A 14258-nucleotide genomic window follows, 5' to 3' on the forward strand; every position below is an offset into this window, starting at 1 on the left:
GGTGCGCCGCTTGGCTAGACAAGAGGAAATTTTAAACTTTTGCATCCCTACAGCTAAGAGTGCGCTGACTTGGCAGCAGGACATATCTGTGTGGGTTTTATTGCTTCTTCAGAGAGGATTAAGGGTGAAATTGTGCCTTTCACAACCTCACAAAGTCTCACACTGCAGGCAGAGAGAAGTGTACCGGCCATTATCCTTCGTTCATTATGTGCCGTGTCATATGATGTGGGCGATCATGGTCTTTCCATGACTGTGATTACTTTTGGATAATTTTCTACAGAAATGGTTTGCCATTGCCTTCTTCTGGACAGTGTCTTTACAAGACGGGTGTTCCCAGCCATTATCAATACTCTTCAGAGACTGTCAGTGATCGCATAACCAGGACTTGTGATGTGCACCAGCTGCTCATACGACCGTCCACCTCCTGCTTCGAAGGCTTCACGTGACCCTGATTGGGAGGATAAGCAGGTACTGCACCTTGCCTAAGGGTGACCTGCAGGCTAATAGAGGGAAGCAACCTCCACCCCACCACCCAAATGACCACTACAGGAGTTCCATTTCCCAGTGTTACAGGCTAGAGCTGATGGTTGCAGGTGAAACAGGAGAGAGGTCAGAGTATAACTGCTTTCCAATTCAAAATAAGGTCAGGGGAGCCTCTCCGTCCACCAAAGCTTTGTTTTAGAGATATATCTTCAAATAGGTGACAGAATGGAGCAACTAATAAAATCACCAGCTCAGAGCACCAGAGCCTGGGGTTCAATGCTGACCTCAGGTACTATATGTGTGGTATTTGCACATTCTCCCAGTGGCTGTATGGGTTTCCTCCAGTTTCCTCCAACACCTCAAAGATATGTGGTGGATAAATTGGCCTTGTAAGTTACCCATAGTGGTCGGTGGCAGAACCTGGGAGGAGTTAGTGAGAGCGTGGGAAAGTAAGTAAAATGAGGTGAAGGTAGGATTAGCGTAAATAAGTGATTAATGGTCGCTGTGGAGCCATGGTCTGATCTCTATAGAGTCCAATACTTCAGTTCTACATAGAAAACCATAGAAACCGTAGAAAAACTACAGCACAGAAACAGGCCTTTTGGCCCTTCTTGGCTGTGCCGAACCATTTTCTGCCTAGTTCCACTGACCTGCACACGGACCATATCCCTCCATACACCTCCCATCCATGCATCTCTCCAATTTATTCTTAAGTGTTAAAAAAGAACCCACATTTACCACCTCGTCTGGCAGCTCATTCCACACTCCCACCACTCTCTGTGTGAAGAAGCCCCCCCAATGTTCCCTTTAAACTTTTCCCCCCTCACCCTTAACCCATGTCCTCTGTTTTTTTTCTCCCCTTGCCTCAGTGGAAAAAGCCTGCTTGCATTCACTCTATCTATACCCATCATAATTTTATATACCTCTATCAACTCCCCTCATTCTTCTATGCTCCAGGGAGTAAAGTCCTAACCTATTCAACCTTCCTCTGTAACTGAGTTCCTCAAGTCCCAGCAACATCCTTGTAAACCTTCTCTGCACTCTTTCAACTTATTAATATCCTTCCTGTAATTTGGTGACCAAAACTGAACACAATACTCCAGATTCAGCCTCACCAATGCCTTATACAACCTCATCATAACATTCCAGCTCTTATACTCAATACTTTGATTAATAAAGGCCAATGTACCAAAAGCTCTCTTTACAACCCTATCTACCTGTGACGCCACTTTTAGGGAATTTTGTATCTGTATTCCCAGATCCCTCTGTTCTACTGCACTCCTCAGTGCCTTACCATTTACTCTGTATGTTCTACCTTGGTTTGTCCTTCCAAAGTGCAATACCTCACACTTGTCTGTATTAAACTCCATCTGCCATTTTTCAGCCCATTTTTCCAGCTGGTCCAAGTCCCTCTGCAAGCTTTGAAAACTTTCCTCACTGTCCACTACACCTCCAGTCTTTGTATCATCAGCAAATTTGCTGATCCAATTTACCACATTATCATCCAGATCACTGATATAGATGACAAATAACAATGGACCCAGCACTGATCCCTGTGGCACACCACTAGTCACAGGCCTCCACTCTGAGAAGCAATTCTCTACTACCACTCTTTGGCTTCTTCCATTGAGCCAATGTCTAATCCAATTTACCAGCTCTCCATGTATACCTAGCGACTGAATTTTCCTAACTAACCTCCCATGCGGGACCTTGTCAAAGGCCTTACTGAAGTTCATGTAGACAACATCCACTGCCTTCCCTTCATCCACTTTCCTGGTAACCTCCTCGAAAAACTCCAACAGATTGGTCAAACATGACCTACCACGCACAAAGCCATGTTGACTCTCCCTAATAAGTCCCTGTCTATCCAAATGCTGTAGATTCTGTCTCTTAGTACTCACTCCAATAACTTACCCACTACTGACATCAAATTTACCGGCCAATAATTTCCCGGATTACTTTTCGATCCTTTTTTAAACAACGGAACAACATGAGCCACACTCCAATCCTCTGGCACCTCACCCGTAGACACCCACATTTTAAATATATCTGCCAGGGCCCCTGCAATTTCAACACTAGTGTTCTTCAAGGTCCAAGGGAATACCCTGTCAGGTCCTGGGGATTTATCCACTTTAATTTGCCTCAAGATAGCAAGCACCTCCTCCTTTTCAATCTGTACAGTTTCTAAGATCTCACTACTTGTTTCCCTTAATTCCATAGACTTCATGCCAGTTTCCCTAGTAAATACATGTCCAAATCCCTGGAGTGAGGCTTGAACCATAATCTTCTATCTCAAAGGTGAGAGTATTCCCCACTCCACAGTGACTGATAATTCACCCGATGAGAGTTGTTTGTGCTGGATTTCTCTATAATGATTAACTCCTAAACAAGGCCTGGAATGCCATTGGCCATTTCTACTGCAGAGTGGGAGCGTGCAGCTAAAGGGGTTTAATAGTGTAATGGTTGTGTGGGAGTAGCTGATCTACCCATCTGGATTTTTAAACCAGAGCATGTGAGTGCCAATATCAAAAATTTAAAGCTCTGAATTCAGTCAAAAAAAAAATCAGGAAGCTGTAGGATAGTTGTGAAATTAGAGGTAATTTACTAACCTCATGTGGGGAAGGTAATCTGCAGTCTCTACCCTTCCTGGTCTATCTATAACTCTAGCCCCATACCTAGTAAATCACTCACTTGTATCAAACTGTGCAATCATCTTCTAAGGACAACAGGAATTGGACTTAAATGCCACTTTGCCAATGACACCCTCTCTCCGAGGATAAGTTAGTAGGTTCTAATGGAAGTCATTTTGAAGAAAGTCGAGAGTTCATCAAAAATGCATCAACCCTTCCGTGTCAATGGAAAGGATTTAATTCAAAGTTTAAAGTAAATTTATTATCAAAGTAGATATATGTCACCATGTACAACTCTGAGATTCACTTTCTAGTGGGCATACTCAATAAATCCATAAAAGAATAATAACCATAATACAATCGATGAAAGACTGCACCAATCAGTGTGCAAAAGACAACAAACTGTGCAAATACAAAAAGAAAGAAAGAATAATAATAAATAAATAAACAATAAATCTCAAGAGTGCGAGATGAAGAATCCTTGAAAATGAGCCTATAGTTTGAGCGAACATTTCAATGATGGGGCAAGTGAAGTTGAGTGAAGTTACCCTCTTTGGTTCAAGATCCTGATGGTTGAGGAGTAACAACTGTTCCTCAGCCTGGTGGTGTGAGTTCTGAGGCTTCTGTATCTTCTTCCTGATGGCAGCAGTGAGAAGACAGCATGGCCTGGGTGGTGGGGATCCCTGATGTTGGGTATGGCTTTCCTACGACAACGCTGCGTATAGATGTGTTCAATGGTGGGGCGTGCTCTCTCTGTGATAGACCCATCTTGCTTCAGATGGGTGCTAAAATATGTCCATCCATGGCCTCCTCCACTGTCATGATGAGGCCATACTTAGGTAGGAGGAATAACACCTTGTATTCCATTTGGGTAGCCTCCAACCTGATGGCATGAACATCGATTTCTCAAGCGTCCAGTAGTTGCCCCCAGTTTCACTAATCAACTTCCCAGCTCTTTACTTCATCCCTCCCCTCCAGGTTTCACCATCACCTTGTGTTTCTCCCTTCCCTCCCCCCCCCACCCCCCACCTTTTAAATCTACTCCTCAGCTTTTTTCTCCAGTCCCCTGTCGAAGGGTTTCAGCCTGAAACGTTGACTGTACTCTTTTCCTAGATGCTGACTTGCCTGCTGAGTTCCTCCAGCATTTTGTGTGTGTTGCTCGGTTTAAGAACCTGATGGTTATAAGAAAGTAGCTGTTCCTGAACCTGGTGGTGTGAGACTGCAGACATCTGTACCTCCTGTAGAGTGAGAAGATGGTATGGCCCAGATGGCTGGCATCCTTGTTGATAGATGTTGCCTTCCTGAGGCACTACATCATTGAGATACTTCCTGTAATGGGGGGGGGGCTTTGCCCCAATGTATTGGGCTGTCTCCACTACTTTCTGTGGCCTCTTGCATTCCTCTGCATTGGAATTGCTGTTCCAGGCCATGATACAACCGGACAGGATATTTTCAACAGTGTATCTGCCAAAGTTTGTTACAGTATTTGGTAACATTCCTAATCTCCTGTTCAAAGCCAATGTGATCAACTTTGAGATATATTGCATGTGCTTTCTACCCGCCGTGTTGGTCTTAAAGATCTAAATTACAGCTGAGAAATGGACTGATTCAAGATTTATTATTCCAGCATCTGTTCTGCTAGCTCATAGAGAAATCTCATTTAGCTCTGACGCCTCAGGGTGCCAGTTAATGTTATGAAGTATGTCTGATTTCCTTTATGGGAGTGGTAGAACTCCCTCTGCTACCTGTCAGCACCAGGACATCTATCTTTTTAAATTAAACATGTAGGGCCTATGTGGGATGAGCAAACATTCTTATTTGGTGCTGTGGCATCATCCACTGAGGAGCACACCAGTGATGTCACTCGCTAAGCATGTCGGCCATTTATATAGAAAAGCACAGCATGATTGTCAGGATCGTTGACCATTTTCCACCAAAGTAACTACTTTTAAAAGGAAAGACATTTAGTATAATGCAGAGTTAAAACTTTTCTAGTAAGGCAGTTAGTGGGATGTGTGCACAATCTCTCAGAATGTAGTGCACCTCGTGCCATGGATGGGGTCTTTTCTCTGCTGCTATGAATTGTGGGAGCTGCAGACCTCCATGACTGCCTCGTCAATGGAGCAAGTCCAAGCGGCCACTCTAGTGCAAGGCCAGATCCCATGGCTTTTAAGTAGCTAACCTGGATCTTTAAGGACAGAATTATACCACTGACACTCTGGCTATTCGTCTGTCCATGACAAAATCATCCCAGAGTCCTCCAGTCAAGGATATGATAGCCACTTTGCAGAACTATTCATCCAAAGAGCCTTGGATATGTCAGGCCTGTGGCTACAGCTGGTTGGTATGGCTTGGACTGACCCTCTTCCAGTAGTTTGCGTTGACCATTAGTGAGAAAAGTTGTGTTTTTTTAGATTTGAGACATACTTAATCACTTAAATTTAAATTAAACAGCTGCCATGGCAGGATTTGAACTCCTCTTTCTGGGTCAATCATCCAGAGCTCTGGCTGCTGGTTCAGAAACTTAAACATTGCAACACAATACGGTTTTATTCTCAGTGCCCATTCCAGTTATTTTTCTCAACAAATGCTGCTGCATTGTTTCACTGTTGTTTGTGGAAGCTCTCTGTGCACAAACTAACTCTCACTCCTGCCTCAGAATTACCAGCAATGCACAGCTATAAAGGATGTTATGAAAGGGTGCAGGAAAAATTCAGGAGAATGTTACCAAGATGAGAGGGCCTGGGTTATAGAGAGGATGGATAGAGTAGGGCTTTCTTCTCTGTAGTGTGGGAGCAAAAGGGGTGACCTTACTGAGGTTTATAAATTCAGGAAGGTGTAGAATGGTGAAAGTGTTTTTCACTGGGTAGGGGAGTCTAAAACCAGAGTGTATAATTTTAAGGTGAGAGGGGAAAGATTTAAAGGGTTTCTGAGGGTCAACTTTCATACAGAGAATGGTGGGTATATGGAGAAAACTGCCAAAGGAAATTGTAGAGATTCAAGTTGTTTAATGTCATTTCCTATACACAAGGAAATTGTTTCTCTGAATCTGAGGCAGCACAAAAAAACACAAACTGTAAAGAACACAATAATTTAGATTATGAGAACATGCAGTTCTCTTTTATTGTCATTTAGAAATGCGTACATGCATTAAGAAATGATACAATGTTTCTCCGGGGTGATATCACAGAAAACAGGACAAACCAAAGACTAACACTGACAGAATCACATAATTATAACATATAGTTACAGCAGTGCAAAGCAATACCATAATTTGATGAAGAACAAACCATGGGCATGGTAAATAAAGTCTCAAAAGTCCCCAAGTCGATTGACTCCCGAGTCCCCGATAGCAGGCAGCAAAAGGGAGAAACTCCCTGCCATAAACCTCCAGGCACCGTCAACTTGCCGATACCTTGGAAGCAGCCAACCACAACCGACACTGAGTCCATCCGTCCGAAAACTTCGAGCTTCCGACCAGCCCCTCCAATACAGCCTCCCGAGCGCCATCCTCTGCCGAGTGTCTTCGACCTCTCCCCGGCCACTGAAACACGCAAAGCCGAGGATTTCGGGGCCTTCTGCTCCGGAGATTCCGGTTACCACACAGTAGCAGCGGCAGCAAAGCGGGCATTTCAGAAGTTTTCCAGATGCTGCTCCGCACTCTGACGTCTGTCTCCATCAAATCAGGATTGTGCACGGTCCCCTACTTGACAGATAACAGACATCACCACCAAAGTGGCCACGCGCGCTGCCGTCGCGCCGCTATCTTCACCTCGTCTCATCTGTGAATAACAATAATAAACATACAATAAATATAAATGCAGATTGATTGTCCATCCGTAAACTGATGCTAGGCTGTACATAAGGAGACTGACAGGAAATAATAAAGTAGTGGTGGAGTTAGTAGTTGGAGGTGTTGATCAGCCTTACTGCTTGGGAAAAGTAACTGCTTTTGAGTCTGATCGCCTTGGTGCAGATGCTGTGTAGCCTTCTCCCTGATGGGAGTGGGATAAACAGCCCGTGAGCAGGGTGGGTGGGATCCTTCATGATGTTTCTAGTCCTTTTCTGGCACCTTTCTGTTTATATGCCCTTGAGAGCGGGTAGGCTGGTGCCAGTGATACGTGGGAAAGTTTTGACTACCTGTTGCAGAGCCTTCCTGGCCGCCGCAAGTCAGTTTCCACACCAAGCAGTGATGCATCTTGTTAGGATGCTCTTTACTGGGCACTGGAATGACGTCAGTATGAATGTGCCAAGCCTCCGTAGAAAATAGAGGCGTTGGTGAGCTTTCTTGACTGTATAGGATGTGTCCTGGGATTGAGAGTTTGTTGTGATGTGCACTCCCAGGAGTTTGAAACCGTTTGCAGTTTTCAATCTGTGCGGCCGATGTGAGTGTGACGAGTTTTCTGAAGTCTTCAAGGTGCAGTGACTTAATTACAGCTTTCATAAGATGTTTGGACAGGTAGGAAGGGTTTAAAGGGATATGGACTGAGCACCTACAAACAGGACAAGTTTGGGCTGACAACTTGGTCAGCATGGAGGAGTTGGGCCTGAAAGACCTGTGTCCAAGCTGTGAAACGCTTTGTGTCCTCAGGGACTAGACACCTCAGATGTTTACTGGCTCTGAGGAGTTTGAAGATGTGGGAGGCATTCACTGTTACCCTTCATTTCCTAATTGCTTTAAACTTAAAGATGACTTGCACTTTGGGTTTTGGCTTCATATTTAGGCTTATAATGAATTAAATTATAAATGTTAATCTTCCCTCAGAATCCTGCCCTTTATCTATGTTTGGTTTATTGAGTCTTTGTAAGACCATAAGACGTAGGAGCAGGATAGGCCACTCAGCCCATCCCCCTCAGCCCCATTCTCCTGCTATCTCCCTGTACCCTTCAACACCCTGACTAACCAAGAACCTTTCAAGCTCCTCTTTAAATATACTCAATGACTGTCAATGGCAATGAATTCCACAGTCTTACCACCCTCTATCTAAAGAAATTCCTTCTCATCTCAATGCTCGCCCCTCTAAATGCACGCCCCTCTATTCTGGGGCTGTATTCTCTGATTCTAGACTCACCCTCTACAAGAAGCATCCTCTCAACATCCACCCTGTCTAGGCCTTTCAATGTTCGCTAGGTTTCAATGAGATCCCCCCTCATTCTTCTAAACTCTGGTGAATACAGGCCCAGGGCCATTGAACGCTCCTCATACATTAACCCTTTCATTCCTGGGATCATTCTCATGAACTTCCTCTGGACCCTCTCCAATGCCAGCACATCTTTTCTTAGATCATCATCATCGTTATGTGTCATGTAGAATGATGTGGGCAATCATGGTCTACGCCCATGAATGTATTCGCAAATTTTTCTACAGAAGTGGTTTGACATTGCTTTCTTCTGGCATTGTCTTTACAGGATGGATAGCCCCAGCCCTTATCAATGTTCTTCAAAAAAAATTCCACCGCCCCTTCCTCTATTCCCCACTCTGAGCTTTCACCTCTTCTCATTTACCTATCACTACCTCATCTATCAGCCAATCTTCTACCATGCTAGTATCTTTCTTGTAATATCATGGGCTTTTATCTTGTTAAGCAGCCTCATGTGTGGCACCTTATCAAAGGCCTTCTGAAAATCCAAGTAAACAACATCCGCTGACCGTCCTTTGTCTATCCTGCTTGTTATTTCCTCAAAGAATTCCAACAGATTTGTCAGGCAAGATTTCCCTTTAAGAGAAACCATGTTGACTTTGGCCTATTTTATCATGTGCCTCCTGGTATCCCAAAACCTCATCCTTAATAATGGACCTTAATATCTTCCCAACCACTGAAGTCAGGCTAACTGGTCCATAATTTCCTTTCTTCTGCCTCCCTCACTTCTTAAACAATAGAGTGACATTTGCAAATTTCCAGTCCTCCGGAACCATTCAATAATCCAGTGATTTTTGAAAGATTATTACTAATACCTCCACAATCTCTTCAGCTACCTATTTCAGAACCCTGGGATGCAGTCCATCTGGTTAAGTTGACTTATCTACCTTCAGACTTTTCAGTTTCCCAAGCACCTTCTCCTTAGTAATAGCAACTACACTCAGTTCTGCCTCTTGACCCATTTGAATTTCTGGCATACTGATAGTGTCTTTCACAGCAAAGACTGACGCAAAGTACTTGTTAAGTTCATTCGCTATTTCTTTTTCCGCATTACTACTTCTCCACGTCTTTTTCCAGCACTCCAATATACACTCTCGTCTCTCTTTTACTCTTTATATTTCCAAAAAAACTTCTGGTATTCTCTTTGATACTTTTGGCCAGCATACCTCCATATTTCATCTTTTCTCTCCTTATTGTTTTTCTAGTTGCTTTCTGTTAGTATTTAAAAGCTTCCTAATCCTCTAACTTCCTAGTTTTTTCGATATATTATATGCCCTCTCTTTTGCTTTTATGCTGTCTTTGACTTCCTTTATTTCCTTTGGTTGCCTCATCCTCCCTTTAGAATACTTCTTCATCTCTGTGATGTATCTATCCTGCACCTTCCAAATTGCCCCCAGAAACTCCAGCCATTGCTGTTCTACTGACATCCCTGATAGTGTCCCCTCCGATCAACTTTGACCAGCTCTTGTTCACACCTCTGTAACTCTTTTTACTCCTCAGTAATACTGATGCATCTGACTTCAGCTTCTCCCTCTCAAACTGCAGGATGGATTCTATCATATTCTGGTCACTGTCTCCTGAGGGTTCCTGTACCTTAAGCTCCATAATCAAATATGGTTCATTACACAACACCCATTCCAGAATTGTCTTTCCCCTCATGGACTCAACCACAAACTGCTCTAAAAGGCTGACCTGTAGGCTTTCTATAAAGTGCTTGTTGTAGTGTTATAAGGATAATGAGCAAGAGTTTGCTGTTCATGATTTGTGTGTGCCATTAGAACAAGACATTAGTTCTTCAACCCTCTCCATCCTGGAAGCACAGGGAAAGATGTTTTATTGCCCAACATTACTGTCTTGCAGGAGAAAGAGAAGAAATACATGTTGCCTCTCGATAACCTGAAGCTGCGTGACATAGAGAAAGGGTTTATGTCCAGCAAGCACATATTTGCTCTCTTCAACACAGAACAGAGGTGAGTCTGTCTTCATGTTGCTCTGTCTGATCAAAGTTACTTGTATGATAGGGAAGGGCAGGAGGATATGGATAAAGAAAACGTGCTCCATACAAACCAGTGAACAATTGTCTCACAGATAAACCCACTCATAATAAGCAATTCTGTTTAGTTGCCATTTTATATTTGGGAATTAGTTTTTACTCGTAGTAACACCAGCCGATTACCGATTGCAAATGAAAGATTTTGACAGGATGGTCACTGTTTAAGGTTGAAAATCTCCTTTTCACTCCTTAAGAATATAGATGTTGCAAGATGCCTTGAATGTGGTTTATTTGTGTTATTCCATCACGTTAACTGTTATGTTGAAGCTAATAGCACTGCAATATCTTGGAGCCTCCTACCATATTACTAATGGTGAAAAATCCCAACTTGGAAAAAGGTTAGATTAATGATAAATCTGTTATAATCACTCTGCTGGTTTTGGTAGTCACCATTCGATTTGGATTCAGAACCTATAGTTGCTCTGTGTCAGCTTGGACGTCAAGTGACTTGCATGGGTTAAGTGTGAATAGGCTACCACCCAGCCTCACTGACAATAAATGTTCATGGTGAAAGCCAACGTTCCCTCTAATTTTTTTACAGCCGCACTGATCAACCATTGCTCTGAGCAGGAAATTTTTATGCAGCCTGAAAACTGCATGGCACTTCAAATGTGTGTTTTTTTGTAATATGCATACTATGAATATTTAGAAAGAAAACTGAAAAATCACATACTTTTGATTTTATTTATTAATTGAAGGATATAATGAAATACAAAACAACAAAGAAAATCTTTCACATTTTGTAATCTTTTACTAGTTGTGTCCAGCTCCATTTGTGTGGCAACAAAGGCTATGTGCGTGGAAGCATTTGAGTTACTGTGCGGCTGTGCACCCACGCAGCTTAGGAGGAACAGTGGACTGAGAGCACCCTATTTCTGCAGAGCCAACATTCAACAAAGGCAGATATTGATGATGACACTCACCACTGCCTTCAGTGTGCCAGTGTGGGATCTGACTATTTGAGAGAAAGGGTATTTGAAGACCTTATGCCCAGCTCAAAACACATGGTATATTGAGTTACAGTAATCCCTGATCTCTGGAAAACTACCAAGACTTGGACTACCTTGAGCAGGCACCTGAAGGCACTGGAGAGATACCACCGACGTTATCTCCATGAAGCATTCCAAATTCTCTGGCAGGATAAATGAACTACTGTTGGAGTCTTTACCAGGTCAATGTCCCCAACACTGACAAACATAGAAACATAGAAAATAGGTGCAGGAGTAGGCCATTCGGCCCTTCGAGAGCCTGATTCCACCCAGTCGGCTCCACTATGCAGGCCATGTCATTCACCCACTTGGCACCAGACTGCCAAATCAGGCACTCTGTTCCAAGCTCTATCACAAGAAGAGTGGATTGAGGTAGAGATTCAAGGAAGTGCATAAAACCTTCTCAAAATAAATGTCACGTTTTGACAATTCCTGGGAGTCCCTAACTTAAGATCATTGAAATTGAAGCAGTATTTCATTAAGTACAAAGTGTTCACTTACGTACATCAGAAGGACCCTTTCATCTGACAGGAAGAAGGGATTTGCAACACGCCTAATAAGTTTGACAACTTTCCACATGAGAGGATGTTAGTTGAACTCACAAAGGTGGAGATTCTGGGCAAAAAGTGGGTGGCAGTTAAACTAAAATAAAATAGTCAGTAGAAGGCATGCTCTCTTCTTATTAATACCACCAGGAAGGAGGTACAGGAGCCTGAAGACACACACTCAAAGTTTTAGGAACAGCTTCTTCCCCTCTGCCATCAGACTCTGAACCAACCTTTGAACACTACCTCACTATTTTACACTACATATTTAATTTGATTTTAAATATGTAGTTATTGTAATTTATAGCTTTTGTGTATTGCACTGTGCTGCAGCCGCAAAACAACCCATTTCACAACATACTGTATGTCAGGGATACTAAACCCGATTCTGATTCTGCTTCTGATTTAGGATGACACTAAAAAGTTCAGGAACTCACAGAAGCCCCTTTGGGTGTCAGGAGGTGCATACCATTTCACAAACGTCCTATTCCCTTGACCCCTCAGCCGCCTCCTGCCCCACCTGCGGAGGAGTCTGTGGTTCCCACATTGACCTCATTGGTTGCCACAGAGCCAGAATGGAGGCAGCACTTCCTTGATTCCAAGGGACCACCTAAGAAGGAGAAGGAAGCAGTTCCACTACTAATGCCAGGGCACTACCAACACTTCCCGACTCTTCTACCCTGACGCAACTTCTTGGAGTTGCTGGATTGGAAGATTGTCTGACCCTGTTATGTGAAGCCTTATGGCTTAACTCTTCCTGCTATTTGACTTTGGAGAACATCACACCATCTTAAAAGTTTCTTCCCCCCGGGCAATTAATCTGATCAAGTCAAATGGATAGATAGTTAGCCCCTCACCTCCACCCCCCCATTTACTACTTCAGTCACTGCACTGTAAACACTTTAACCACTTTTTATAATGCTGCTTACATTATAAATACATGCTGATTTTATGTATTAATGCACATTTTATGCATTATCTGTACTTCTAACTCAATTTTTATATAATTATTTATTCTGTATAATTGTGGAATGTTTTTTGTTGCATGTAATGCCAAGACACCACGGCAATTTCCCAATATATGTAAATTTATACGGTGAATAAATTTGATCCTTGATTTTTGATTAAGGGATATGGGATGAGAAGAGGAGAGTGTCATTGAGATGTATTACCTATGAGTTTGAATCGGGCAGGACTGAGGTGGTCCATTCCTGATCTATCTCTTCTACCAGCTGCTTTATTTCAATCAGACAACAGCTTAGCTGCAACCATTTTTTGCCCAAAAACTCCCACCACCATTTTTACCTCGCCTAATAATCTCCCACGTCGAAAATTGTCAAATACTTTTTAGGCGTATTGCAAATCCCTTCCTCCCGTCAGAGGAAGGGGTCATTTTGACGTACGTAAGTTATCTCTGTGTATATTATGAAAGAAAGAAAGGTTTGATGGATCCAGGTCAAAGCCTGGACCTTAATCACTGACTCCTAATTATCCAGAACTAACAGTTCTCAAAACATAGTGGTTAAAATACTGGTCAGTGCTCCAAAGACCAGATGATGGAAATTCAAATCTCATCATCAGTGCTGGGGAATTCAAAGGCACTTGACTTTGGAATTTGAAAAAAGTAGTTTCAATAATGGTGATGATGAATTGATATTAAAGTTCAAAGCCTCCAACTTAAAGGTTATGTCAAAAAAAAAGCCTCCTCGACTCCAACATCTTTCCAAACTTTCAATGTCTTTTATTTCTTTGCCACTGTTACTTGGTTTAACTCACTGTCTAGGTATCTCTATTAAATACATCCTTGCAGTCCTTTCCTTTTTGACCAATGATTTACAATTGTATTTATGATCTCGACATGATTTATGATCTAAACTTACAGCTATATGACTGTAACTGTCCTCTGGGGCAAACTCTGAACCCATTCAGCTCAAGGGTGATTAGCTATGGGCAATAAATACTGGTCTTGCTGGTACCACCTACACCTTAATAGTAGTTTAAACAACATGCCTTATCCAGTCAATCACCTTCCCAAGCCCTTCACAGCCATCCCTAGGCCACATAACGTGGGTTTTGATAACATAATAGTTTTCCAGATATCACTTTAATAATTTATAACTTTTTGAGAGAAGTAGCTGAGATGTTGAGGCCTTTCTATTCACCTCTCCTGTCCTTTGGCCCTGCCTTATGCAGCGGTCAGTGCCAGCAATCAGAAGGTCAGGGTTCAATTCCTACCGCTGTCTATAAAGACTTTGTATGTTCTTCCCCGAGACCATGTCAGCTTCCTCTGGGTGCTCTGGTTTCCTCCCATGTTCAAAAGCAAATTTGGGTTAGGGTTACTCAGCTGTGGGCTTGCTATGTTGGCACAGGAAGCATGGCGACACTTGCGGCTGCCCCCGGCGCGTTGCAAACGAAAA

The 14258-nt window shown here is 42.9% G+C and overlaps 1 protein-coding gene across 9 annotated transcripts in view; it reads left to right on the top strand.

The window, feature by feature from the left end:
- The window catches only part of LOC134359846 (dynamin-1), a 256455-nt gene that overhangs the window by 195140 nt on the left and 47057 nt on the right, over positions 1-14258 (top strand). For all 9 annotated transcript variants that reach the window (XM_063073579.1, XM_063073578.1, XM_063073577.1 and 6 more), the window contains one exon: positions 10115-10224. In XM_063073579.1, coding sequence (XP_062929649.1) covers positions 10115-10224 — 110 coding nt within the window. The remainder of the gene's footprint in view (positions 1-10114; positions 10225-14258) is intronic.

Source organism: Mobula hypostoma, chromosome 21 (assembly GCF_963921235.1).
Source record: "Mobula hypostoma chromosome 21, sMobHyp1.1, whole genome shotgun sequence".
In the NCBI taxonomy this organism is placed as follows: domain Eukaryota; kingdom Metazoa; phylum Chordata; class Chondrichthyes; order Myliobatiformes; family Myliobatidae; genus Mobula; species Mobula hypostoma.